Source organism: Microchirus variegatus (assembly GCF_963457635.1).
Source record: "Microchirus variegatus genome assembly, chromosome: 5".
Classification (NCBI taxonomy): domain Eukaryota; kingdom Metazoa; phylum Chordata; class Actinopteri; order Pleuronectiformes; family Soleidae; genus Microchirus; species Microchirus variegatus.
Window position 1 is genome coordinate 27,258,216 of NC_139806.1, and position 26,909 is coordinate 27,285,124.

At 40.2% G+C, this 26,909-nt stretch overlaps 1 protein-coding gene across 1 annotated transcript in view; it reads left to right on the top strand.

Moving 5' to 3' along the window:
- Positions 1 to 26,909, top strand: part of cadm1a (cell adhesion molecule 1a) — a gene marked incomplete at both ends in the record, with an annotated part of 408,015 nt that overhangs the window by 340,303 nt on the left and 40,803 nt on the right. Inside the window, one exon of the mRNA XM_083889853.1 lies at positions 23,373 to 23,468. Coding sequence (XP_083745979.1) covers positions 23,373 to 23,468 — 96 coding nt within the window. The remainder of the gene's footprint in view (positions 1 to 23,372; positions 23,469 to 26,909) is intronic.

Below are 26,909 nucleotides of genomic sequence, written 5' to 3' on the forward strand. Positions count from 1 at the left end.
GGTCCCCCCTCCAAAAAATAAGAAGTTACAATTGGCTAAACTGCTGAAAAATACTGTAGATATTCACTGTACTTGCACATCAATGCAATATTTATTTAAGAGGGACCTCTTTTAGGAGGCTAAAATACCTCTTATTGCTGTCCCCATCACAACTGGGAGAGTGAGCATTGTCTGCAGGTAACACATCGACTAGACATAAGTGTCGGCATACAAGCCCACTTAACAAAAACTGTAACACCTCTTTAAGACTGCCCACAATGAAGTGTTTACTTTGTTATATATTTGTAGGAAGAGGAGTGTTTGCCATGCAGCCCATTGAACCAGGCGACTTTATTTTGGAGTACAGGGGTGAACTCCTCACACAGGAAGAATGCCAGTCACGACCGTTCTCGGAGATTGAAAACGCATTTCTCTTTGACTTTGAATGGCAGAACCGTCGCTTGTGGTATGAGCATGTTGAGATGGATGTTTTGTATAGATGCAAACAAAACTGTTAACAATACCACTATTACAATTTTCCTTATACTTTTCAGCCTTGATGCATCTAAAGAAGATGGATCTCTTGGAAGATTAGTCAACGACAATCACAAAAATCCAAATTGTGTCATGAGAAAAATCCTAGTTGAGAACAAGCCACACTTGTGCCTTTTTGCCCTGAAGAAAATAGAAATAGGATCTGAAATTGAGTACAACTATGGCGATGCAAAATGGCCTTGGCGCAGGAAGGTGAGTTGGTTATATTAAGCATGGAGACTTTTTTGATCAATTAAAGTGTAAAAAAGTGCCATCTTGTAAAAGGAAATTTTGTCCAATATTAATCATGTTTCCAGTATATTCAGAGTGTATCTGTGGAAATGCATGTGATCTTTGATCTGTTTGATTTCATTAAACAGCAGTTCTTGTTTAATTGTAATCCAGGTGAAAGACACTCAGACTCCTGAAGCAGGAGAGACGGAGGAATCCAAGCCTGATGAGACTAACGCACAGGTAAAATGACAGTTGTTGAGTTGTTGTGATGTTCTAAATGGGTCAATGTTCACATTGCTTTGCTTTAATGCAGTTAGGACTACTTATTGGGTGGTGTGATAAAGACCATTTAAGGTCAAACACACACACATTTCCAGTCATGTTCTTATGGGGTCTTTTTATGTCAAACACCTCTTTCTGGTTTCTCATTAACATACTGGAACACACTCGTTTGTCTAGTGTTTAAGCTTTGTGGGGCCCTTCCGTGTGGTTCTCACTGAAACTGGTTTCATGGCACTGTTCCAAAGCTGGCATTGTCTCCGCTTCTATTTTACCATTTGTAATTGTACGCTGTCTGAGCTGATGCATGTTTTGAAGGAATATTTACAATGTGACCCACTTTAAATCCTTGTTATAGTTATTATAAGTAACGATTACCTCAGAAAGACCATGCTGTGGTCTCAGTTTGAAGCTCTGTAGTGTTTCACAATCTGTTTTATCAATAGTTAACCTTATTAGCCTCTGGATGTCTCCATGTGCAGTTATGATTTCCGTCAGTTGTAATAGTCTTCTTGTCGTGTATCTAAACTTCAGGTGAAAGACACTCGCTTTCCTGAAGCAGGAGAGACGGAGGAATCCAAGCCTGATGAGACTAACGCACAGGTAAAATGACAGTTGTTGAGTTGTTGTGATGTTCTAAATGGGTCAATGTTAATGCAGTTAGGACTACTTATTGGGTGGTGTGATAAAGACCAGTTAAGGTGAAACACACACACACATTTCCAGTCATGTTCTTATGGGGTCTTTTTATGTCAAACACCTCTTTCTGGTTTCTCATTAACATACTGGAACACACTCGTTTGTCTAGTGTTTAAGCTTTGTGGGGCCCTTCCGTGTGGTTCTCACTGAAACTGGTTTCATGGCACTGTTCCAAAGCTGGCATTGTCTCCGCTTCTATTTTACCATTTGTAATTGTACGCTGTCTGAGCTGATGCATGTTTTGAAGGAATATTTACAATGTGACCCACTTTAAATCCTTGTTATAGTTATTATAAGTAACGATTACCTCAGAAAGACCATGCTGTGGTCTCAGTTTGAAGCTCTGTAGTGTTTCACAATCTGTTTTATCAATAGTTAACCTTATTAGCCTCTGGATGTCTCCATGTGCAGTTATGATTTCCGTCAGTTGTAATAGTCTTCTTGTCGTGTATCTAAATTTCAGGTGAAAGACACTCGCACTCCTGAAGCAGGAGAGACGGAGGAATCCAAGCCTGATGAGACTAACGCACAGGTAAAATGACAGTTGTTGAGTTGTTGTGATGTTCTAAATGGGTCAATGTTAATGCAGTTAGGACTACTTATTGGGTGGTGTGATAAAGACCAGTTAAGGTCAAACACACACACATTTCCAGTCATGTTCTTATGGGGTCTTTTTATGTCAAACACCTCTTTCTGGTTTCTCATTAACATACTGGAACACACTCGTTTGTCTAGTGTTTAAGCTTTGTGGGGCCCTTCCGTGTGGTTCTCACTGAAACTGGTTTCATGGCACTGTTCCAAAGCTGGCATTGTCTCCGCTTCTATTTTACCATTTGTAATTGTACGCTGTCTGAGCTGATGCATGTTTTGAAGGAATATTTACAATGTGACCCACTTTAAATCCTTGTTATAGTTATTATAAGTAACGATTACCTCAGAAAGACCATGCTGTGGTCTCAGTTTGAAGCTCTGTAGTGTTTCACAATCTGTTTTATCAATAGTTAACCTTATTAGCCTCTCGATGTCTCCATGTGCAGTTATGATTTCCGTCAGTTGTAATAGTCTTCTTGTCGTGTATCTAAATTTCAGGTGAAAGACACTCACACTCCTGAAGCAGGAGAGACGGAGGAATCCAAGCCTGATGAGACTAACGCACAGGTAAAATGACAGTTGTTGAGTTGTTGTGATGTTCTAAATGGGTCAATGTTAATGCAGTTAGGACTACTTATTGGGTGGTGTGATAAAGACCAGTTAAGGCCACATTATACTTCTCCGACTGCGTATGCGTTATCCGTCTGCGTCACCACGGAGACGCCTCGAGCATTTATACTTCTGCGTCGTGGTGACGGACACTCGCTGCAATTTCCCGCCCGATCAGTAGGGGTCGCTGCGCAAGGTTGTTGTGCTTCTGGCTACAGTGAGCAATGGCGTCCGAGAAAGAAAGAGAGAGAAAGACTGCTGTTGTTGAAAAAGTGGCCGTTTCTCACTTTTCTGTGTCACGGAACGCAGTTTTAAGATAATTTGAGGCGAGAAATTGGCCATTTAGAGTCTAAACATGTGCTGTGTGTGTTAAGATATGACGTATTTATAGTTCGGCAGCGGCGTTATCGGCGGGGATCAGCTCCGCCTCTGTCAGGACGCCCGGAGCGCACTGTGAGCCGGCACAGAGCAGCTTAGCTCGGCCTGTCCTGAGGACCAATCGCAGCTCTTGCCGTCTCCGTAGTCCCTTGACGGAGTGACGGACACTTAAAAAATATTCCGTGCACCCGGAGACGACGCAGAGGCTCTTCGACAGGTTCTGCGTCGACGCAGAGGACTCTGCGTAGCTACGCAGAGCACTTTACGCAGGAGTATAAATTGGGCTTTAAGGTCAAACACACACACATTTCCAGTCATGTTCTTATGGGGTCTTTTTATGTCAAACACCTCTTTCTGGTTTCTCATTAACATACTGGAACACACTCGTTTGTCTAGTGTTTAAGCTTTGTGGGGCCCTTCCGTGTGGTTCTCACTGAAACTGGTTTCATGGCACTGTTCCAAAGCTGGCATTGTCTCCGCTTCTATTTTACCATTTGTAATTGTACGCTGTCTGAGCTGATGTATGTTTTGAAGGAATATTTACAATGTGACCCACTTTAAATCCTTGTTATAGTTATTATAAGTAACGATTACCTCAGAAAGACCATGCTGTGGTCTCAGTTTGAAGCTCTGTAGTGTTTCACAATCTGTTTTATCAATAGTTAACCTTATTAGCCTCTGGATGTCTCCATGTGCAGTTATGATTTCCGTCAGTTGTAATAGTCTTCTTGTCGTGTATCTAAATTTCAGGTGAAAGACACTCACACTCCTGAAGCAGGAGAGACGGAGGAATCCAAGCCTGATGAGACTAACGCACAGGTAAAATGACAGTTGTTGAGTTGTTGTGATGTTCTAAATGGGTCAATGTTAATGCAGTTAGGACTACTTATTGGGTGGTGTGATAAAGACCAGTTAAGGTCAAACACACACACATTTCCAGTCATGTTCTTATGGGGTCTTTTTATGTCAAACACCTCTTTCTGGTTTCTCATTAACATACTGGAACACACTCGTTTGTCTAGTGTTTAAGCTTTGTGGGGCCCTTCCGTGTGGTTCTCACTGAAACTGGTTTCATGGCACTGTTCCAAAGCTGGCATTGTCTCCGCTTCTATTTTACCATTTGTAATTGTACGCTGTCTGAGCTGATGCATGTTTTGAAGGAATATTTACAATGTGACCCACTTTAAATCCTTGTTATAGTTATTATAAGTAACGATTACCTCAGAAAGACCATGCTGTGGTCTCAGTTTGAAGCTCTGTAGTGTTTCACAATCTGTTTTATCAATAGTTAACCTTATTAGCCTCTGGATGTCTCCATGTGCAGTTATGATTTCTGTCAGTTGTAATAGTCTTCTTGTCGTGTATCTAAATTTCAGGTGAAAGACACTCACACTCCTGAAGCAGGAGAGACGGAGGAATCCAAGCCTGATGAGACTAACGCACAGGTAAAATGACAGTTGTTGAGTTGTTGTGATGTTCTAAATGGGTCAATGTTAATGCAGTTAGGACTACTTATTGGGTGGTGTGATAAAGACCAGTTAAGGTCAAACACACACACATTTCCAGTCATGTTCTTATGGGGTCTTTTTATGTCAAACACCTCTTTCTGGTTTCTCATTAACATACTGGAACACACTCGTTTGTCTAGTGTTTAAGCTTTGTGGGGCCCTTCCGTGTGGTTCTCACTGAAACTGGTTTCATGGCACTGTTCCAAAGCTGGCATTGTCTCCGCTTCTATTTTACCATTTGTAATTGTACGCTGTCTGAGCTGATGTATGTTTTGAAGGAATATTTACAATGTGACCCACTTTAAATCCTTGTTATAGTTATTATAAGTAACGATTACCTCAGAAAGACCATGCTGTGGTCTCAGTTTGAAGCTCTGTAGTGTTTCACAATCTGTTTTATCAATAGTTAACCTTATTAGCCTCTGGATGTCTCCATGTGCAGTTATGATTTCCGTCAGTTGTAATAGTCTTCTTGTCGTGTATCTAAATTTCAGGTGAAAGACACTCGCACTCCTGAAGCAGGAGAGACGGAGGAATCCAAGCCTGATGAGACTAACGCACAGGTAAAATGACAGTTGTTGAGTTGTTGTGATGTTCTAAATGGGTCAATGTTAATGCAGTTAGGACTACTTATTGGGTGGTGTGATAAAGACCAGTTAAGGTCAAACACACACACATTTCCAGTCATGTTCTTATGGGGTCTTTTTATGTCAAACACCTCTTTCTGGTTTCTCATTAACATACTGGAACACACTCGTTTGTCTAGTGTTTAAGCTTTGTGGGGCCCTTCCGTGTGGTTCTCACTGAAACTGGTTTCATGGCACTGTTCCAAAGCTGGCATTGTCTCCGCTTCTATTTTACCATTTGTAATTGTACGCTGTCTGAGCTGATGCATGTTTTGAAGGAATATTTACAATGTGACCCACTTTAAATCCTTGTTATAGTTATTATAAGTAACGATTACCTCAGAAAGACCATGCTGTGGTCTCAGTTTGAAGCTCTGTAGTGTTTCACAATCTGTTTTATCAATAGTTAACCTTATTAGCCTCTCGATGTCTCCATGTGCAGTTATGATTTCTGTCAGTTGTAATAGTCTTCTTGTCGTGTATCTAAATTTCAGGTGAAAGACACTCACACTCCTGAAGCAGGAGAGACGGAGGAATCCAAGCCTGATGAGACTAACGCACAGGTAAAATGACAGTTGTTGAGTTGTTGTGATGTTCTAAATGGGTCAATGTTAATGCAGTTAGGACTACTTATTGGGTGGTGTGATAAAGACCAGTTAAGGTCAAACACACACACATTTCCAGTCATGTTCTTATGGGGTCTTTTTATGTCAAACACCTCTTTCTGGTTTCTCATTAACATACTGGAACACACTCGTTTGTCTAGTGTTTAAGCTTTGTGGGGCCCTTCCGTGTGGTTCTCACTGAAACTGGTTTCATGGCACTGTTCCAAAGCTGGCATTGTCTCCGCTTCTATTTTACCATTTGTAATTGTACGCTGTCTGATGTGATGTATGTTTTGAAGGAATATTTACAATGTGACCCACTTTAAATCCTTGTGATAGTTATTATAAGTAACGATTACCTCAGAAAGACCATGCTGTGGTCTCAGTTTGAAGCTCTGTAGTGTTTCACAATCTGTTTTATCAATAGTTAACCTTATTAGCCTCTGGATGTCTCCATGTGCAGTTATGATTTCTGTCAGTTGTAATAGTCTTCTTGTCGTGTATCTAAATTTCAGGTGAAAGACACTCGCACTCCTGAAACAGGAGAGACGGAGGAATCCAAGCCTGATGAGACTAACGCACAGGTAAAATGACAGTTGTTGAGTTGTTGTGATGTTCTAAATGGGTCAATGTTAATGCAGTTAGGACTACTTATTTGGTGGTGTGATAAAGACCAGTTAAGGTCAAACACACACACATTTCCAGTCATGTTCTTATGGGGTCTTTTTATGTCAAACACCTCTTTCTGGTTTCTCATTAACATACTGGAACACACTCGTTTGTCTAGTGTTTAAGCTTTGTGGGGCCCTTCCGTGTGGTTCTCACTGAAACTGGTTTCATGGCACTGTTCCAAAGCTGGCATTGTCTCCGCTTCTATTTTACCATTTGTAATTGTACGCTGTCTGAGCTGATGTATGTTTTGAAGGAATATTTACAATGTGACCCACTTTAAATCCTTGTTATAGTTATTATAAGTAACGATTACCTCAGAAAGACCATGCTGTGGTCTCAGTTTGAAGCTCTGTAGTGTTTCACAATCTGTTTTATCAATAGTTAACCTTATTAGCCTCTGGATGTCTCCATGTGCAGTTATGATTTCCGTCAGTTGTAATAGTCTTCTTGTCGTGTATCTAAATTTCAGGTGAAAGACACTCGCACTCCTGAAGCAGGAGAGACGGAGGAATCCAAGCCTGATGAGACTAACGCACAGGTAAAATGACAGTTGTTGAGTTGTTGTGATGTTCTAAATGGGTCAATGTTAATGCAGTTAGGACTACTTATTGGGTGGTGTGATAAAGACCAGTTAAGGTCAAACACACACACATTTCCAGTCATGTTCTTATGGGGTCTTTTTATGTCAAACACCTCTTTCTGGTTTCTCATTAACATACTGGAACACACTCGTTTGTCTAGTGTTTAAGCTTTGTGGGGCCCTTCCGTGTGGTTCTCACTGAAACTGGTTTCATGGCACTGTTCCAAAGCTGGCATTGTCTCCGCTTCTATTTTACCATTTGTAATTGTATGCTGTCTGATGTGATGTATGTTTTGAAGGAATATTTACAATGTGACCCACTTTAAATCCTTGTGATAGTTATTATAAGTAACGATTACCTCAGAAAGACCATGCTGTGGTCTCAGTTTGAAGCTCTGTAGTGTTTCACAATCTGTTTTATCAATAGTTAACCTTATTAGCCTCTGGATGTCTCCATGTGCAGTTATGATTTCCGTCAGTTGTAATAGTCTTCTTGTCGTGTATCTAAATTTCAGGTGAAAGACACTCGCACTCCTGAAGCAGGAGAGACGGAGGAATCCAAGCCTGATGAGACTAACGCACAGGTAAAATGACAGTTGTTGAGTTGTTGTGATGTTCTAAATGGGTCAATGTTAATGCAGTTAGGACTACTTATTGGGTGGTGTGATAAAGACCAGTTAAGGTCAAACACACACACATTTCCAGTCATGTTCTTATGGGGTCTTTTTATGTCAAACACCTCTTTCTGGTTTCTCATTAACATACTGGAACACACTCGTTTGTCTAGTGTTTAAGCTTTGTGGGGCCCTTCCGTGTGGTTCTCACTGAAACTGGTTTCATGGCACTGTTCCAAAGCTGGCATTGTCTCCGCTTCTATTTTACCATTTGTAATTGTACGCTGTCTGAGCTGATGTATGTTTTGAAGGAATATTTACAATGTGACCCACTTTAAATCCTTGTTATAGTTATTATAAGTAACGATTACCTCAGAAAGACCATGCTGTGGTCTCAGTTTGAAGCTCTGTAGTGTTTCACAATCTGTTTTATCAATAGTTAACCTTATTAGCCTCTGGATGTCTCCATGTGCAGTTATGATTTCTGTCAGTTGTAATAGTCTTCTTGTCGTGTATCTAAATTTCAGGTGAAAGACACTCGCACTCCTGAAGCAGGAGAGACGGAGGAATCCAAGCCTGATGAGACTAACGCACAGGTAAAATGACAGTTGTTGAGTTGTTGTGATGTTCTAAATGGGTCAATGTTAATGCAGTTAGGACTACTTATTGGGTGGTGTGATAAAGACCAGTTAAGGTCAAACACACACACATTTCCAGTCATGTTCTTATGGGGTCTTTTTATGTCAAACACCTCTTTCTGGTTTCTCATTAACATACTGGAACACACTCGTTTGTCTAGTGTTTAAGCTTTGTGGGGCCCTTCCGTGTGGTTCTCACTGAAACTGGTTTCATGGCACTGTTCCAAAGCTGGCATTGTCTCCGCTTCTATTTTACCATTTGTAATTGTACGCTGTCTGAGCTGATGCATGTTTTGAAGGAATATTTACAATGTGACCCACTTTAAATCCTTGTTATAGTTATTATAAGTAACGATTACCTCAGAAAGACCATGCTGTGGTCTCAGTTTGAAGCTCTGTAGTGTTTCACAATCTGTTTTATCAATAGTTAACCTTATTAGCCTCTGGATGTCTCCATGTGCAGTTATGATTTCTGTCAGTTGTAATAGTCTTCTTGTCGTGTATCTAAATTTCAGGTGAAAGACACTCACACTCCTGAAGCAGGAGAGACGGAGGAATCCAAGCCTGATGAGACTAACGCACAGGTAAAATGACAGTTGTTGAGTTGTTGTGATGTTCTAAATGGGTCAATGTTAATGCAGTTAGGACTACTTATTGGGTGGTGTGATAAAGACCAGTTAAGGTCAAACACACACACATTTCCAGTCATGTTCTTATGGGGTCTTTTTATGTCAAACACCTCTTTCTGGTTTCTCATTAACATACTGGAACACACTCGTTTGTCTAGTGTTTAAGCTTTGTGGGGCCCTTCCGTGTGGTTCTCACTGAAACTGGTTTCATGGCACTGTTCCAAAGCTGGCATTGTCTCCGCTTCTATTTTACCATTTGTAATTGTACGCTGTCTGATGTGATGCATGTTTTGAAGGAATATTTACAATGTGACCCACTTTAAATCCTTGTTATAGTTATTATAAGTAACGATTACCTCAGAAAGACCATGCTGTGGTCTCAGTTTGAAGCTCTGTAGTGTTTCACAATCTGTTTTATCAATAGTTAACATTATTAGCCTCTGGATGTCTCCATTTGCAGTTATGATTTCCGTCAGTTGTAATAGTCTTCTTGTCGTGTATCTAAATTTCAGATGAAAGACACTCACACTCCTGAAGCAGGAGAGACGGAGGAATCCAAGCCTGATGAGACTAACGCACAGGTAAAATGACAGTTGTTGACGTTGAGTTGTTGATGTTCTAAATGGGTCAATGTTCACATTGGTTTTCTGGTTGTTGTTTTTATACACGTCTGCTATCTCTGGAACAGTTTTAACTTTTGCTAACTTTTATTTAATAGCAGATACCACCATACATACAGATTTTAGCTATTTATCTATGTTTAGGTGTTTGCTGTCCAAGGATTTTCGCTTGTTGATTATCCAAGTAGTGATGAAACTGATGAGAACTGTACGGACAACAAAACTCCCACTCCAAACTGGGATATTCTAAGGAATATAACGGAAGACATTCTGGTATGCCTTAGATGCTTTGAATTCAATTTATATCTTTTTTGTCAAGTAATTGTGATAGATTGTGAATAAATGAATGTATGCACGTCTTGACATACCTTTTTGTTTTTGCAGGTGGGTAGTGGACCAGAGGTTTCATATGATTCTGATGAAACTGTTGTGAAAGAAACCTGTGATGAGGCTTCTCCAAACAACCAATCAGATGATGAACTTGTTCCATCACTGAGACGCACAAAAAGCATTATGGTAAGCCCCTAAAACTTATTTAAAACAGTATGAGTACTTGGCTGATGGGCGCTTTCCCCTGCCATTTGTCATTCTACTGTTTCAAAAGAAAGGGAAAATCATCTCCATGTATCCCTTTTTTGCAGATGGAGAGAGTAAAAGATTTTGCTGGCTGTCTCTACGATTCAAGTGATGACAACACACAGGGCACACTCATTTCTAAGCCTGAAAGGAGTACACGGAGGCTGAGAAGAAGCTCTCACCATCCTGTAAGCCTTTTTTTGATTCTTGTCTGAACATCTCTGTTGTTCTTGTCAGTGAGCCTGCTACTGATTCAATTTATTTTGTTTTTTTATTTTGTGAATTAGCCCTAAATAACACTGGAAACTCTGGCGGAACCAATGTTGACAGTCGGACACAGACCTCGTGGTTTTATTTTTATGGTTACAAAAAAAATCCGAGTACTCATTCATTATTTAATGCAAGTAATAAAATAACTGAAAACGCCCATTCCTAGCTTTTAGTCAAATTTTTATTCTAACATTAATTAATTCTTATTCTCATTTGTTAATTTACTTGAACTTAAACTACTCGCTATAGAAGGCTCCATGCAGAATTTTCTTCACTCAGTATACCTGTACAGTTTAAGTATGCTCAGATTTTTGACACTTAATGTTACAAAATGAGTTATTGACACTTTTTTTTTTTTTTTTTTTTTTAGATTAAAAACAATATTGTGGAATCAGATGACTCAAACATTGGCAGTGAAGAAGAGTACATTCCATGTCCCGTGGACGAAAGCACAGACAGTGATGGCAGTTTGAAATTAACCATGAAAGATAAAAACAAGAACAAAGGTTCATCTAGTGAGAGCAGAAGTAAGTCTTCCAGTCAGAGCAAGTTTAAGCCCAGGGAGAGTAGCAGTGAGTCCTCCAAAAAGAGAAAACGCAAGTCTTCCAGGCCGAGCAAGCTTGATTTTAGCCAGAAGAGACCCTTTGAAACAAGTCATGACCCCACACAAAAATGTCCAAATAGTAGAGTTGATGGGAAGCAGAAGAAAATGGTGGCAACATATTCTAAAAAGGATGCGAGTGTTTCAATGCCCCTGGAAGAAGAGCGGCCCATGTATGTTTGTCCACTTGTAAAGAAGGATGATGGATCTAGAAGCTACAAGAAGAAACATTTCTGCTTTTATTGCAGTAAGTGTGTCCAGAAAATGTCAAGACACTTGTGGTGTAGGCACGAAGATAAACCGGATGTTGCAAAAGCATTCAGTTTGCCAAAGAACTCAAAAGAAAGGAAACTGCAGTTAGACTACATACGAAATAAGGGGAACTTTGAGCACGGATGGAAGCAACCACAGAAAAAATCTGACGGACAGGAATTTTCACATTGTGTTCACTGCTATGGCTTGTTCTCAAGGAAAGCGATGTGGCGGCATTTTCAGGTATGCAGCTTCAAGCCTGAGAGTACTAGACCAGGTAAAACTCGAGTTCTTGCTTTGTGTGCTTTTGCTGAGCCTGCTCCACCTGGATTTAATGATGCTTATTGGAAATTCTTAAGAGTTATGAATCAAGACATGATTACAGTTGCTATTAAAGAAGACCGCTGCATTCTCGAGTATGGCTACAGACTGTTCAAGAAGAGCGAGAAGATAGTCAGTCAACATCAGTATATTCGGCAAAAACTGAGAGAGCTTGGCAGGCTGTTATTCACAGCAAGACAAGTTAAACGGGTAGAGAGCATCCGAGAACTCATAAAACCTGAACACTACAGTCTTGTTGTCACTACTGCAAAGAAACTTTCTGGATTCAATGAGGAAACGGGCAAATACCGATGTCCATCTCGTGCTCGCAAGGTTGGACACAGCTTGCATTCTTTGGCCATGTATATCAAGTCCGAAGGCCTGAAAAAGAAGGATAAACAAGCTACTCAAGATGCTGAGGAGTTTGCGCAGCTTTATGAAGCAAGTTGGAAATTTGACATTGCAAGCCAAGCATTAACTCAACTTGACCAAACCAAATGGAATGCTCCTCAACTGTTACCTTTCACTCAAGATATCCAAAAGCTTCATTGTCATCTAGCTGAGAAGCATCAACAACATTTGAATGATCTGCAAGCGCACCCATCATCATCAAACTGGAAGGAGCTTGCAAAAGTGACCCTGACACAAGTTGTACTTTTTAACCGCAGGAGAGGAGAGGAAGTGTCCAGGATGCTTCTGTCTGTGTACCTATCAAAGGACACATCAGACACACATGATGACGTTAGCTTGGCCCTTACACCGCTTGAACAGAAGCTGTGCAAACATTTTGTAAGGGTTACGATCGTAGGAAAGAGAGGAAGAAAAGTTCCAGTTCTTTTAACCCCACTCATGAGAGAGTCACTTGATGCTCTAACCGAGAAGAGAGAAGAATGCGGGGTGCTGTGTGAAAATGGATATCTGTTTGCATTACCAAACTCTGTTCATTACTTAAGGGCTTCTGACTGCATAAGGCAGTTTGTGAATGAATGTGATCACATCAAAAATCCCAAAGCATTAACATCAACTAAACTGAGGAAACATATTGCCACCCTCTCTACTGTATTGAACCTAAAGACCACAGAACTAGATCAGTTGGCAGACTTCCTCGGGCACAATATTGCTGTCCACCGAAAGCACTACCGCCTTCCGGAGGGCACCCTCCAGTTGGCTAAAATCAGCAAAGTGCTCCTGGCAATGGAACAGGGACGCCTAGGAGAATACAAGGGAAAGAGTCTGGATGAAATTCAAGTTGACGTGAATGGTACTAAGTCTTATTATATTATATTTTAAAGGTGCAATATATGACATTTAGTCTTCAGCATTCAGTAATTGACTAAAACTATATTGTTTTAAGTAATAGAATTTTATGCAGGTATAAACTTTTAATCTTTTTTAAATTCAGTAAGACCATACAAATGCAAACATTAGTGCCACACTTGCACATACAAAACATATAGATGAAGAGGGCAAGTCTTACAGTTCTGTATTTTGATTATATCTGCTCAGTTATAGTTAAAACGACATGATCAGTCCAGCAGTTTTCAGTACTCTTGATTGCCCACAATCGCAACTTTCCAACTAATAATATTATATCAATTAACATTTTAGAGACCATTGGCATGGGAGGGCCCTCAGGAAAGGACATTGAAGGTATGTGATAATTGTTTTTCAATTGCATTTGTATTTTGTTTGCACCACTGAAAGCCTGCCGGTTTCCCTGATTCCCTATTTCCTGACATGTGAAGACCAAGTACACAAAATATAGTACATTGTCTTCAGGTAATGCACTACCATTGGGGGTGCAAGTCTGGTTCAGTAAGACAGGGGTCTGGGATTGTAATCTATTCTATATACACTGTATTGTCAAAGTATAGTAACAATCTTATATTTTGCCAAATTGTCAATCATCTGTAAAATCAAGCTCACACCAAGGATTCAGGACAGCACATAATCATCTTAGAATATTGCAGGGAAAAGTTGCAGCAGTGTGAAATTGTCATTTTCAGAGCAAATCTCCAAGAGCAGCTTCAGAAATTCTGAATGTCATCATGTTTCTTTTGCCGAGAGTTATTTGATTAATATCCTTATCAAGCTAACTTTACTGACGACTTAATATTAGGGTTTACATGTCTGTCTTGCGTGGTTGAATAAACCATTTCTGTGTACAGATGTCGATATGCCAGGAGAACAGGGGTCAGAAAATGAGAAGAGCATGTCGTCCCTGAACGACTGTACCTCCACATCACAAGTCCCAAACCAGAGAGTATCTTCAACAGGTGAGCTTGAACGATGAAAGCCACTCCACTTGAAAATCATGTTTTTCATGTTGTTCACATGCTCATGTGGCATTATTATATCCGCGAGAAACGCGCGCGGATATTATGGACGGTCTCGCACGTCCGCAGATTTTAGCCGTTAACGCGATAACTGGAAATGCGTTTGAGATTAAATTTTCCGTTTTTTTATGGGTCACATACCCCGTGTAGATGATCCCTATTGATTTTGAGCTGTCTACCATTATTATTTATTAATTAATTAATTATATAAAAAACATATTTTCGCCGTATCTTCCAAAGTGTTGCAGGTATTGGCTTCAGATTTTGCATGGGCATCACATACCACCTGAGAATTATCCCTGTCTTTGTAGCTTTATTATTAATTAGCAAATTAATTAATTTATTATGCTAAAAACACCTTTTCGGCTTTATCTTCCAGACTGATGGAGATAGTGCCTTCAAATTTTGTACAATTATTCATGTAACAACTATCTACAAGTACAATCATTATTACTTTGGCTATGATTGGTAATAGTTACATAATAAGTTAACTGGTTAACTTATTAGTGAACACAGAAAAAATAGTTAAGGCATTTTTTCTTTATTATTGAGCTCATTTGGACACATTGAGGATATCATGGGTTTATTTAGCACTTATTCATAATATTTATTACATTATAATATAAATGTATTAATTATCATATAAAAAGTAGTTAAGCCTCCATTTCTTTATTAATGCATTTAATGGAAAGTTTGAAAATATTGTAGCTTTTTCATGAAATTTAATAAACATAGTGTATGCTTTTTCATGACATTTGGACACTTTGAAGATATGGCAGCTGTGGTTAGCATTTTAATATTCATAATATTTAACAAGGTATAATAGGTTAACTAGTTTTATTAAAAACTAGAGAGAAATTTATGAGTTCAGGTTTTCTGTGTTAAATATCGAGTTTATATGGATACTTTGAACATGTATAAAGTGTAGCGTGTAGTGTTATTTTGTTGACTTTTATAATCATTAATTAAAACAGTTAGTGGCAGGTGCGAGTGCGTATAATTTGGCTTTATTGGAAAGTTGAGGATTGGACAAGTTCGCAGATACTCCCCTTGCTGTCGGCCGCGACAGCATAGGCTAGTTTTGATTCTACAGGACATATCATTAGAAATAAGTGTGATATTGCATTTCTGTGTATTTCTGCCTTCAAAATGCTGTGAGCTAAAGTCGGATGCAAAATTTGATTTGATAAAATAATTACTGTAATTACATTTTCCTGGTATTTTATGTCTTGAATTTTTAATAAAGTTCTGTGTCTAGATGTCGGTATGCCAGGAGAACAGTGGTCAGATGATGAGAGCATGTCGTCCCTGAGCGACTGTACCTACACATCACAATTCCTAAACCATAGTGTGTCTGCAAGAAAGAGAGGTAAGCTTTGGGACTTGCATCCTCTTTTGGGCATGACAGGACTTTAACGTGAGCAGGTTCTTTATGCGCAATACTGTACCTTAATGTTCAGAAGCATTTACTTTGAACAAAGAGTGGAAGTACATTTTGCGCAGTTTTCAGTCAAATTGTCAATTTAATCAAAATGTAGTCTCTTTCTGCCTACCTAGGTAAGCAAGCTGCTGTGAAACGTTGGACACCAGAGGAAATTGCAGCAGTAGAAAAACATCTGAAGAGGTTTATTGTGAGGCAAGATGTTCCAGGTAAAGCAGAATGTGAACGCTGCCTTTCTTCAGAACAACAAGCACTGCAAAAAAGAGACTGGAAAGCAGTCAAATATTACATCAAAAATAGAATAACTGCCATAAGAAGAAAATCAGAATGAAAGCTGTTCACTGATCGAAGGTATGGACACACATTTTCAGTTGGCGCTCCAACACTTCTTGTTCAAGGCAGAAATATGCTGCTGTTCTTAAATATTTTATTTTCAGTTTTATATTTAATGTATACAGTATATCAGCAGTATAGAGAAGCTGTTATTTGAAGTACCTGCTGTGGTTTTAGCGGTCGAACGTTAAATGTTGTCTGTATCACTCGGCTCATTTTAGCCGTTTTCAGTATTATGTAGGGGGTCAGAAGATGAGGAGTGTGTGTCGTCCCTGAACGACTGTACCTCCACATCACGGCACCCAATTATGTTTGGCAAACTGTGATTAAAAGAGCAGCAGCAAAGGAGTTGTGAGTTCTTTCAATAATTTCTTGGTTACATAATGTAACTTTGAGTACTTTGTATTATTTGGCTTATTTCCTGCAATCATTACTTGCAACCCTAGTTCAAACTCAATTTTGTCGAGAGCATGTTTCTCTCTTCTTTTTTTATATAAATATTCACCAAATAAGCTTTTTGTTTTGTCAAATGTAGTGTGACCACTGACTTTTTGGGTGGAATAAAAAGGGGGAAAAACAGTTTTACTCAAAATTAGATCTTGGGGCTCAGTAATGTTTAAGTGCTGGTGCTGAAGATCATTATTTGCCTACCATGTTACGACCCTGTCTTCGTGTTGATGATCTTTTGTTAAGAGGATAGCACATACAGTAGTTAATATGCTAAGAAGGCATCTGGTTGTGCAGGTTTAAAGGGAAAAGAGATGGAATGGAGGAAGAAGAGAAATATAGATCCTTAATGCAGTCGGTGTCTATGTGCAGTAGAAACCATTAATGGGCCCCAGATGGTAACCTAACACCCCACAAAGATAGAAAAACAAGAAATGTGTGTGTGTGTATGACACTGGACCTCACAAGTACTGTATGTTAGAAACGGGACCCCACAAGTGACGAAAAAACTAGCATGGAGACAAAAGTTTAACATTTTGTTTCATTGAAGTGATTTTTGTGATTGTGATTTTTTTTTAGTCTTACCTGATTTTTTACAGCAGTGTAGCACCACTAGAAAGGGTGGATCCCATAAAGCATGAAAAAACGTGTGGGCCCCCTGAGGGGCAAACACCAGTATGTGTGTGTGTGTGTGTGTGTGTGTGTGTGTGTGTGTGTCTGTCCAAAGGCATTTTCACTGTTAATGATGAAAGAGTAAATGGACAAAGAGATTCCAAGATCAAATTTGTGACACTGGCAGAAAAGGCACCGGTCCACATTAGGCTGGAAATAAGGAAACCACTTAAAACTGGTTATCTCATATTCTGGTCCCTTATGAGCCCCAAAGTGCAAAATATAGACCTGTTAGGCAGAAGTTTAAAAGGTAATTTATTGCAAACATGAAAAAGGACTCGGATGATGGGGCAAGAGCTGAGAAGTCCAGGCGGAGTGGCAGGCTGGTAATGGGTTCGATGAAGCGGAGCAGGGGAGTCTGGAAGACTGGCAAGAGTCGGACTGGGAATGGCAGATGTGACTGGAGCTGAATCCAAACAGGTTACAGACGCGGACTGAGCTGAACGTGGGCCTGGTGGCAGATTTTAGCGAGTGGTTTTATCTGACGCTCAGGAAAACAAGAGCATAAGCTCGTGGAGCAGGAAAGGAAAACCACAGCGGGCAAATAGACTGTGGCTGTAGCGATTTACTGTACCGACTGAAGGATGAGGTTTATAGAGAAGCACCATGCAAACACACCTAGCTCTGGATGCTCAGAGGCTACAAAGGCTACTGAAAAATTTAAATAAACAACAGAAGGGCAAGGAAAAATATGCAAAGAGATAAACCGAAGAAAGGGTGGGTGGACTAATGAGTACTCAACAAATGACAAAGCACCAATAAGCAAATAAAAGCATACAAAGCAGGAAAAAAAACAACCTCTTTCATGAGGTCAGACATTTCCAACGGGCAGCATCTAACAGACGCTCCACTCCTACACCAGGATGACTAATGCTATCATACGTCCACAGGCGGAATAGCTCAGTGGTTATGGCACTTATGAGTATAATAATGTTGAAAAGGAGGAGACATTTTGTTGACAGGTATTTGTTTCTCTCGACATGGAACTATTACTGTCACTTTTATTCCCCGTTCTTCTGCCTTGAGATGATTCCATTTTGTCTGCATGAACTTTGACAGTTCAAACACAGTTGGAATGGCTTTGGGTTCATTTAAGACTCTAAACTGGGCCATCGGCAAAGCAAGTGTGACTGCATGACCCTCCAGGTTGTCCCGTTATGTTCAGACTCTCTATTTAACAAATGGGGTTAACCCTAACCTTAACCCTAACCCCAACCCGAAGACATACAAGATATTGAAGTGAGTTAGCGTTGGATTCTTTTATTCCTGCTTGTGGAATCCCATCACTCTTCCATCGATGCTAATTTTGAGCAAGTTTTATGACGCCAGACTGAAACGATAAATCTTACATTCTCTTTTTTCCTGTAGTATTGTTTGGGTTTTTTGTTTATGGTGTTAAAGACAGAACAAGTTTCCCCTGCTGCTTTTGCAGGACATAATCGATGACGTCTTTCGCTCCCTGCACCTGCAATCTCGGTAGCGTCTTGAAATCCTGTTCCATCCATTAAAATAGAAACCCTGGTTCATAAACCTCATCAGTAAACAAGGCCCAACGAGTCAGTGGGAGGAAAAAAAACACATTCTGCCTGTCACATTTGAAAGTCAATGAGCTCCACTGTCCTTTGATACATCACATCGACTATCCACGAGGAAAAAGGAAGTAGGGGGGAGTGCTTTATAATCAGATAGTATCACCAATCTTTCTTTTAATCTTTCTTTTTTCTCCATGTTAAGTTTTTAATGAGTTGTTGACACTGATGATCTCAAACATCTGCTGGACTCTCACTGTTCATGATGGGATAAAACCAATTAGACAGCACCACCCCCGAGCTGGAGTTTGTTGGCTCTCAAGCATGTGTGAAACTCATCATCTCCAGCTTCATCTGCCAGCCGACTTCCCAATGGATCATCCCTCCCCGCCTTTGTCTCCACATTGCTCTCTATAGCCTTTTGTATTTGTCAAGGTTGTTTTTAAAAGAGCCGGATTGTTGATAGATTAAAAACATACTGTACATCAGAGGAGTCTTGACTGTGGATTGTGATTGCCCGAAGGCCACAATTTGCATTTTTTTAGACTTGCTTCAGACGGCGTTTCGAGAGGCTACAAGGTCTTCTCAGTCTTGTATATGCATTATTTGATTCGCTTTTCTTCAGGTAACAATGATGATTTTCGTACACTAACAATTACTTTTGAGGCAAATATGAACATCTAATGCCCGCAGGGAAGAGAACATTTAAATGAAAAACAACTACTGTACTCAAAGCGAAGAAAACATCAACAGCAGGATGACTGTAATTATCTCTTTAATGTAACTTTGCGTGAGCACCTCTTATAGTTGCTGTTTTTGCAGTGATTAATGTTTTTGAGCTTGGTTCCCTGAATGTGTTTTTCACAGTATTTTCTTATAGAGACAGTCAGTTTGAAGGATGAGGCTGATGCTGGTGTCATTTTGTATGTTTCCCCTTTGTCAATAAGTCCATTGAAAAGAGCCAATGCACTGCATTTGTTCATCCTTCAATACTTTATCGCCTTCTGACAATGTCTGACGCACTCAGTCCCAAGCCTATTCATTATGGCAAGGACATGAATCTTTTAAAATGGGACACACAGCTTCATTTTAATGCAGCTTACTAATATACTAATACAGCTGGGCAGTGGCTGTAGTTTTTGGGAAGCATTACTCAAACAGAAGCAAACAGGTCATTTATTTGGGTATATTTTCAGCCAGATATTAATTCAGTTTTGATTCAACATATTGGGGGGGATTTGCAGCAGCAGGAGAGTACATGTGGGGGGAAAAAACAAAGTGGTTATGATTCTGGAAATGGAGATGTCATACAGTGCAACAATGTGGCTCATTGATTTATTTGCTGTTGTGTTTTTCTGTCTTTTATCGAGAGATACAATCAAATGGGCTTGGGCTAAACAGACGATATATGTCAACATGATCAATTTGTTATTGTTCTGGTCTTTTCTTGGGATTTGTCGACAATCGTAAAGACATAGGTTATCTCCAGCCTCACATTACCCACTGGTTTTACTGTAGCTGTTGCTGCATTTGTTGTCAGTTTGTCACATTAGCTGTGTCCACATTCTGTGGCCAGATCCTTTGGAGAATCGAGAGGCTAACTCGTCAGGGTGGGAATCGCAGGGTACCTAATGATAGGATACATGGTCCACGATAGTAGTCATTTCAATATATAGCGATACATCACAGTTTCTGTCAAACTGAAGAAGACAAAATGCTGGAAAGGTGATGTTGTTTATTTACAACACAGAGAACAAAGTGCATAAAATCTATGTATTGAACCTGGACGGAGCATCTCTTAAAGCAGCTTTCTCCACCATTGTCCTGCAGTAAACTCCTCTCTTCTTCAGCCAGGTAACTTCTCCCCAGGTTTCCCTCATTCATTTGATATATATCAAATTTATTATAGCCTTATAATAATGGTGATGATATGATATGAATGATAATAATTATAATAATAATAGCCTGGAAACTGGATCTGGATCCTGCAGCCTGCAAGACAAGGACACGGAGAGAGAGCGAGAACACCTTAATTTGTAAATGAGAATATTAGGAATGGGAATCTTTTACGATTCCATTTGATTCCGAATATTGGGGCTATGATTCGATTGTAGCGGCGCTAAAGGAGCTAACGGAGCTAACTGGTAAACGGTGGCTGGACTCCGGGGGCCACAGCACGTAGACGTGACGTTACGTGCGTCTTTTTCCGGTCAGACGTCATGGAAATGCGTCATGTATTAACGTTGACAGTAAATGAGAATCGCGATACTTATGTGAATCAATATTTTGGCACACCCCTCTAGAATATCTATATTTGCCCTGGCTTATCGATTATCATATTGCAAGAGAAAGGATGCCGATATGTCAATTCTATATTTGGATCCACCCCTTCTACTAGGCTCATTTAGAATGCTCTGTTAAATGTCTTTCCATTCCTGAGCAACAAAAGCTCCAGCAGGTGGATCCTTCTTGGGAATACCTATGCCAGAGTTTGTTGTAACGAAGGGTCTCGTCAGTATGGATGTAGTAAACCACGTCCTCTCAAGGACACATGCTTATAAAAATTATTTACAGTTATTTTTTTGTGAAATTATTGAGTGCTTTGTAGTAAATTAAATGTAAAAAATACAGCAGCAGCAGCAGTTTTGAGCTGCACATGTTGATGTGGTGATTTGGTTGATCAGGTAGAAACGTTTTCTCCCGCTGCAGCGTTTTCTGTGTCTCTCACTGTAATGTAACATAGATTGAGTTTGCAGCTAGTTAAAGCAGCGTCTCTTCTGCCTCCTCGAATCCCCCTCACCGCCCTGCTTCTGTCCATACACATTTCCCTTTCCTCACCTTCTTATAACACCTTATTTCATTAAAGTGTAGACTGGCCTCTCTCCTTATCGACAGCCAGACATTACTTATTTTTTTCAGCAGCTTTTAATAACCCCAACAGGTTTTTCAGCCCTTTTCCCTGGCAATCAGAGCAGCATGGGAGGTTTCTAACCAAGCAGCATTGCCGGCGGCCTCATAGCAGTGCAGCCCTGCCACTTCAAAAAGGAAAATGTCACTTTTGATATCTCCCCCTGGTCATTGTCAGGGTGGGGAGTCTAACCCAGCTAATGAAGTAAAAGGGGGAAAGCTGTGGGAGGAAAAATGGACACAGCTTGATGCTTTTTGTTTAGTTTATTTTTATTTCTATGCCTCTGCACTTGCGACAGCCGTTGCTGGAGGCGTTGTGTTTTTCAAAGTGTCCGTGCATTTTGTCTGTCCCATTCTCTTCAAATCTGATTTTTCAGCAGCACCCCGGGGGGCGGAATCTTTTCAAATTTGGTGCAAATTTGCACTTTGACTCAAGGATAAGCTCATTAGAGTTTGGCAGTCGAAGGTCACTGTGACATCACAAAACACATTTTGGAATATAATTAGCAAGAATTCCCATGTATATGTTTTCTGTGAACAGAAACTGAATTTTTGTAAGCTTTAGATCACTGATTATCTCCTGAATATTACAAACTGTTTGGTTTTTGGTGCTTTAAAATGAAAATTGTGTTCATGTTCAGATCAAACTTTGGTTCAAGGGAGAGCTTTTCATGTGTTTAATCTCACTGTACACTTATGGATAGGCAATAGGTATCCATTTTGTGGTATTTTATGGCACTTGGCATCAGTAAAGTCACATTACTGCCATCTTTGGTATCTCTTACCATGCCTTACATACTGGTTCTTTAATATTATCTTTCTTCAGTACATCAGAGGCCTTGATCGTGTTTGGTAGATTTTAGTGGTCAAAGGTTCAACATCAACTTGACTGTTAGAACACAAAATGACATTTTTGACCATTATTTCAAGTGTTCAATGCTGAAAGTGACAATAGGAAACGTAACTTTCCTTATTCAATCTGATATTGCCAGGTCTTTATGTGCCAGAGAAGAGACGGAGCATGTGCATAAAGCTTGTGTGCTGCGTACAAACTCCAAACAGCAAGAAAAGGAAGACAACAGCAAAGATGGCAACAGAGGTTGCATATTGATCTTATACATGAACATGCAATACTCTCTCACTCTGGGACCCTTTATCCAGAAATAATGTGTTAGGGCTCCCAAAACCCTGGATAAAAAGCTGATGCAATACACAACTTTTGCAGACTTTCTTTCACTTGTTCTCATTGATACAGACCCTGATTCTCCCAATGCAAACTGCAGCATTCTCATGTTATTTCCATGCCTTTGATTTTGCCTGCTGCCATTTGTTGTGCCATTGTGTTTGAGTTTATACATCAATATCTTTGTTTTTTGATGTTGTCGCCGCCGCCATGTAGTCAACTTTGCACTCTCCTCCTCGGAGATATTAAGAATGCACAGGCATGCTTGTTTGTCAAGATGGTTGACTGCATATCAATGACAGCACGAGTAGTACACGAGCACCAGTGTTACTCATTAGACACTTAATCACTTCTAACAACCATGTTGCTCGCTGGCATTGTTAAGTATCTCGTGTCACGGCGGCTTTGTAACCCTGTGAACAGAACCTAAAAGCGAAGAGTTCCCCAAACGCAATCTTTGATCAGCTTAGTCGCTCGGAGACAGGATTATATGTTGCGGTGTCATCGACTGTATTTAATGCGCTGCCGTGCAACTAATTCATCAAAAACTCTACAGCCTACACGACCTTTAACTCTCGCTCTAACACGCCCGTGCGATGACACACGGTGAGCATGCATCAAACTGCGATACCATCACAGAGACTTTTGCTTTATCTTCATGGCTTTTTCACCCACCCTGTGTTTGTCATGTATGTGTCCTCTCATCCAGATGCTCCCACCACCACCACCCCTAAACCCACCACAGCCACCACCACCACCATCATCACCACCACCACCATCATCTCCCACCCTGAAGGCAATCAAGGTACAGTACCACCCTAGCACAACATCTGTGTGTGTTTGTGCACTTCCTTTAACCCACAGCTCTTTCCTGAATCACTCTGTCTTCATGGAATGGTGGCATATTGCTCCCCCCCATTGCAGGGAAATGTCACCCAATTGAACACCTGCAGATATTTAAAACCATTTACAGTTAAAAAAGACTATTCGGATAGGATTTGTTTTACATGGTGCTGACAAAATATACCCAGAATCAGAAGTCCTGTACCTCTAAGTGCTTTCAACCTTCTTTTGGTTCAGAATGTTCAGAAAGTTTGTTGTGTGCCGAAAAACACCCAAAGTTTACCACAGACTTGTCTGACCTGCTTCAACTGTATCCATGCTTAAAAATCTGCAAAATTATACCTACAAACTGGATATGACGTCACAGTAATGCACATATTTACTGCTCGTCTGTTCGCTCGGGATAAGCATTACCTGAGCACTGCTGAGTGTGACACGGCAACACAACTAAACGGCAAGGAATTGCAAATTATTCAGAGGTGAATTCCTGAGACCCCCCTTTATTTTCTTGAACATGCAGCGCTGCATGATTTAAGGTCCAGTTTGTGAAATTTGCATTAGATTAGTGACGGATAATGAATATAAATGATGGCAAATCTATATGAGCATAATGAGCCGTTTGTATTTATATCAAGTCAGCTACCCAGAGGCCGCCATTTTGGACCATCATGTTTTTCCAGTCACCCTTTTTAGTTTTGATGCTAACTGAAGGCTACATAGGTTGACCAAAACACCTGGAAGGGGAAGGGTTAGGGGAGGTATATTCCTAACCCAGCAGGTGACAAAGAATAGCAGGGATCTTGTTGCTGCTGCTGTGCAACTTTGCTTATTTTAATACTTTTAACATCACGTCAGTGTCAACACTCATTCTGACTGCTGAACATCATCGGAAAACGTCCATAGTCGACGTGATAGCTAACAGGGACTGAATACAGGCTCAACAAATGTGGTTAATGTATGAATAAATAGAAAAACAAACTTATCTGATGCACCAAAGCCTTAAATCTAGGAGAATCTTTTTAGACTATTGCTAAACTGCATTATCATGTAAGTTTTATGGAACTCTGGGAACCAGGCCAAGACGCTTAACCCCAAATAGCTCCAGTGCTGGCAGTGTGTGAATGGGTTGGATATAGATGTGTGATAGGAAGAGAGCTGCAAATAGATGTGAATGAGTGTGAATGGCACAACTGTAGTGTGAAGCTTTGAGTGGTTATCAGGACTGGAAAAGGTGATAACCTGACCATTTGTGGGGGGGGGGGAAGGTGACTGTGGGGTTTAATAACAACTGCGCCCCGAAATTGAGGCCTTTTAGGAATAAACAAAAATTTATCAGACTCCTCCAGCAACAGAACTCGCGAGTGTAAATCTCCAAAGGGGCGCAGATAGAAAACATCACTTTATGCCTTCGACTCAGAAAATCAGCCTGAGCTCCGCATGCAATCAAAGCCTCTCTGACAGACCACTCAATGGGAACAAATCTCACGAGGCTGAGGCACAAATCCCAGGCATTGTGCTTGATTATGCCATCTGATTGGATTAAAGAGAATACCTATCTATGCAGACTGATTGATAGCTCCTTTTTTTGCCTCGGATCAAGGCGTCGGCACACAGGCGCGTTCTGATTGTAGTTATTCTGACTGATTCGTGCTGAGATCTCTGCTGATTTGCAAAAATGATCGCAGTCGGGTTCTAATGTACCCGCTGAGAATTATAGAGTTACTGTAGGGTAAATAACAATGCTAAAAACACATTTCACAAAGACATAAAACAAGTGACTCGATTTTACTTTATAAAAATGCACTTTGGCTCAATTGCATTTTGGCTGTGTAGGTTTTGTTATGACCAATATTTAATTGCAGCATACCCAGCAACTGACATATTTATAGATGTGTTCTTGCACCACTGTTACATAAATATTTCAGTGGATTTATCGCAAAAGTAAAAACAGTAAAACAACACCAGGTGACAGGTTTATTGTTTCCACTTGGGGTCCTGTCGGGATTATTTCCTCGACGATGTTTTATATTCATTGAATCCCTGTATGTTTTTGGTGGAAATAGTTGGTATAGTGAGACAAAAAAACAAAACAAAAAACAGTCCCTTCACTCACAGGCGGCGATTTAAAAGCAAATAAAAAGAGGATTTCAATTTACCAATGTTATGATTTGAGTTTACCCGTACCCCACCCATCAGGCTATGTCAGCTGAGATCGGCGGCACAGCACCCACACGACCCTCTGAGATAAGGGGATAGAAAATGGATCGATGGATGATTTGAGTTTTAATTGTGCCACAATCTGCCATTATTTTGTCAAGATTCTTTGTGGCATTACGAGATCCAGTTCCAGGTCTTTGCATGACATCATATGACTGGATGCCACTATAAAACGCTGAAAATTGACTCTATCACCTATCCTTTTGATAATTGGAAATGCAACAGTGGACCAAAAAAGGACAATAGAAAAAGTCAATTTCAGTTTTGCAGTGGGAAAAGGTGAGGCCTGGTGTGTGCATCGCTTGCCTTTTGCTCACTCGTCTCCCCCCCACGCCACAAATATGGTTATGACTTCACTTTCTGTTCCGTCTCTGACAGAAAATGTCACGTGACATTTGTTTACACAGACAGGGAGAGACGGACAGAGAGTCCTCACAGGTACTAAAATAGTTTTGAAGATGTATGTATGTATGTGTTCAGATTCAGCCGAGACACTGAAAATACAGTGAGAGTTTTTAGCTCTGCTGGTACAATGTCAATGTCGTTATCATGTGTGTCTATTTTTTGCTGGGAACCGCACATCACATGTGAAACATAGAGAGCAGCCATGCATGAGACACCTGCCCTGCATGCAGTGTTAACACTCTAACGTGTTAACAAGCGTGTTGAAAACATCAGGGACGCGTCTGGTGCTAACCATACACACCACCGTTCAAAAGTTTGGGGTCACATACACAATATTTTTGTGTATGTGACACAAAATTTTGCCCTTTCGTCAAAGAACCAGCAAAACTGTTTTCAGCTGTGCTAACATCATTGCACAAGGGTTTTCAAGGGTTTTCTAATCATCAAGTAGCCTTCTAATGCCATTAGCAAACACAATGTACATTAGAACACTGGAAATAGGCCTCTATACACCTATGTACATATTCTCTTAAAAAACAGACTAGTATAGTCGAATAGTCGTTTACCACATTAACAATGTATAGAGTGTATTTCTGATTAATTTAATGTTATATTAATTGAAAAAAAGAGTGATTTTCTTGACATTTCTAAGTAACACCAAACCTTTGAACAGTAGTGTGTGTAGCAAACGTGTGTTATCACCTTCACTGGAAAAGACATAAGCCATATTGTAGCAGATTTCAGTGCAACATTGTCTTTGCAAAGATGGCCAAAAAATGGC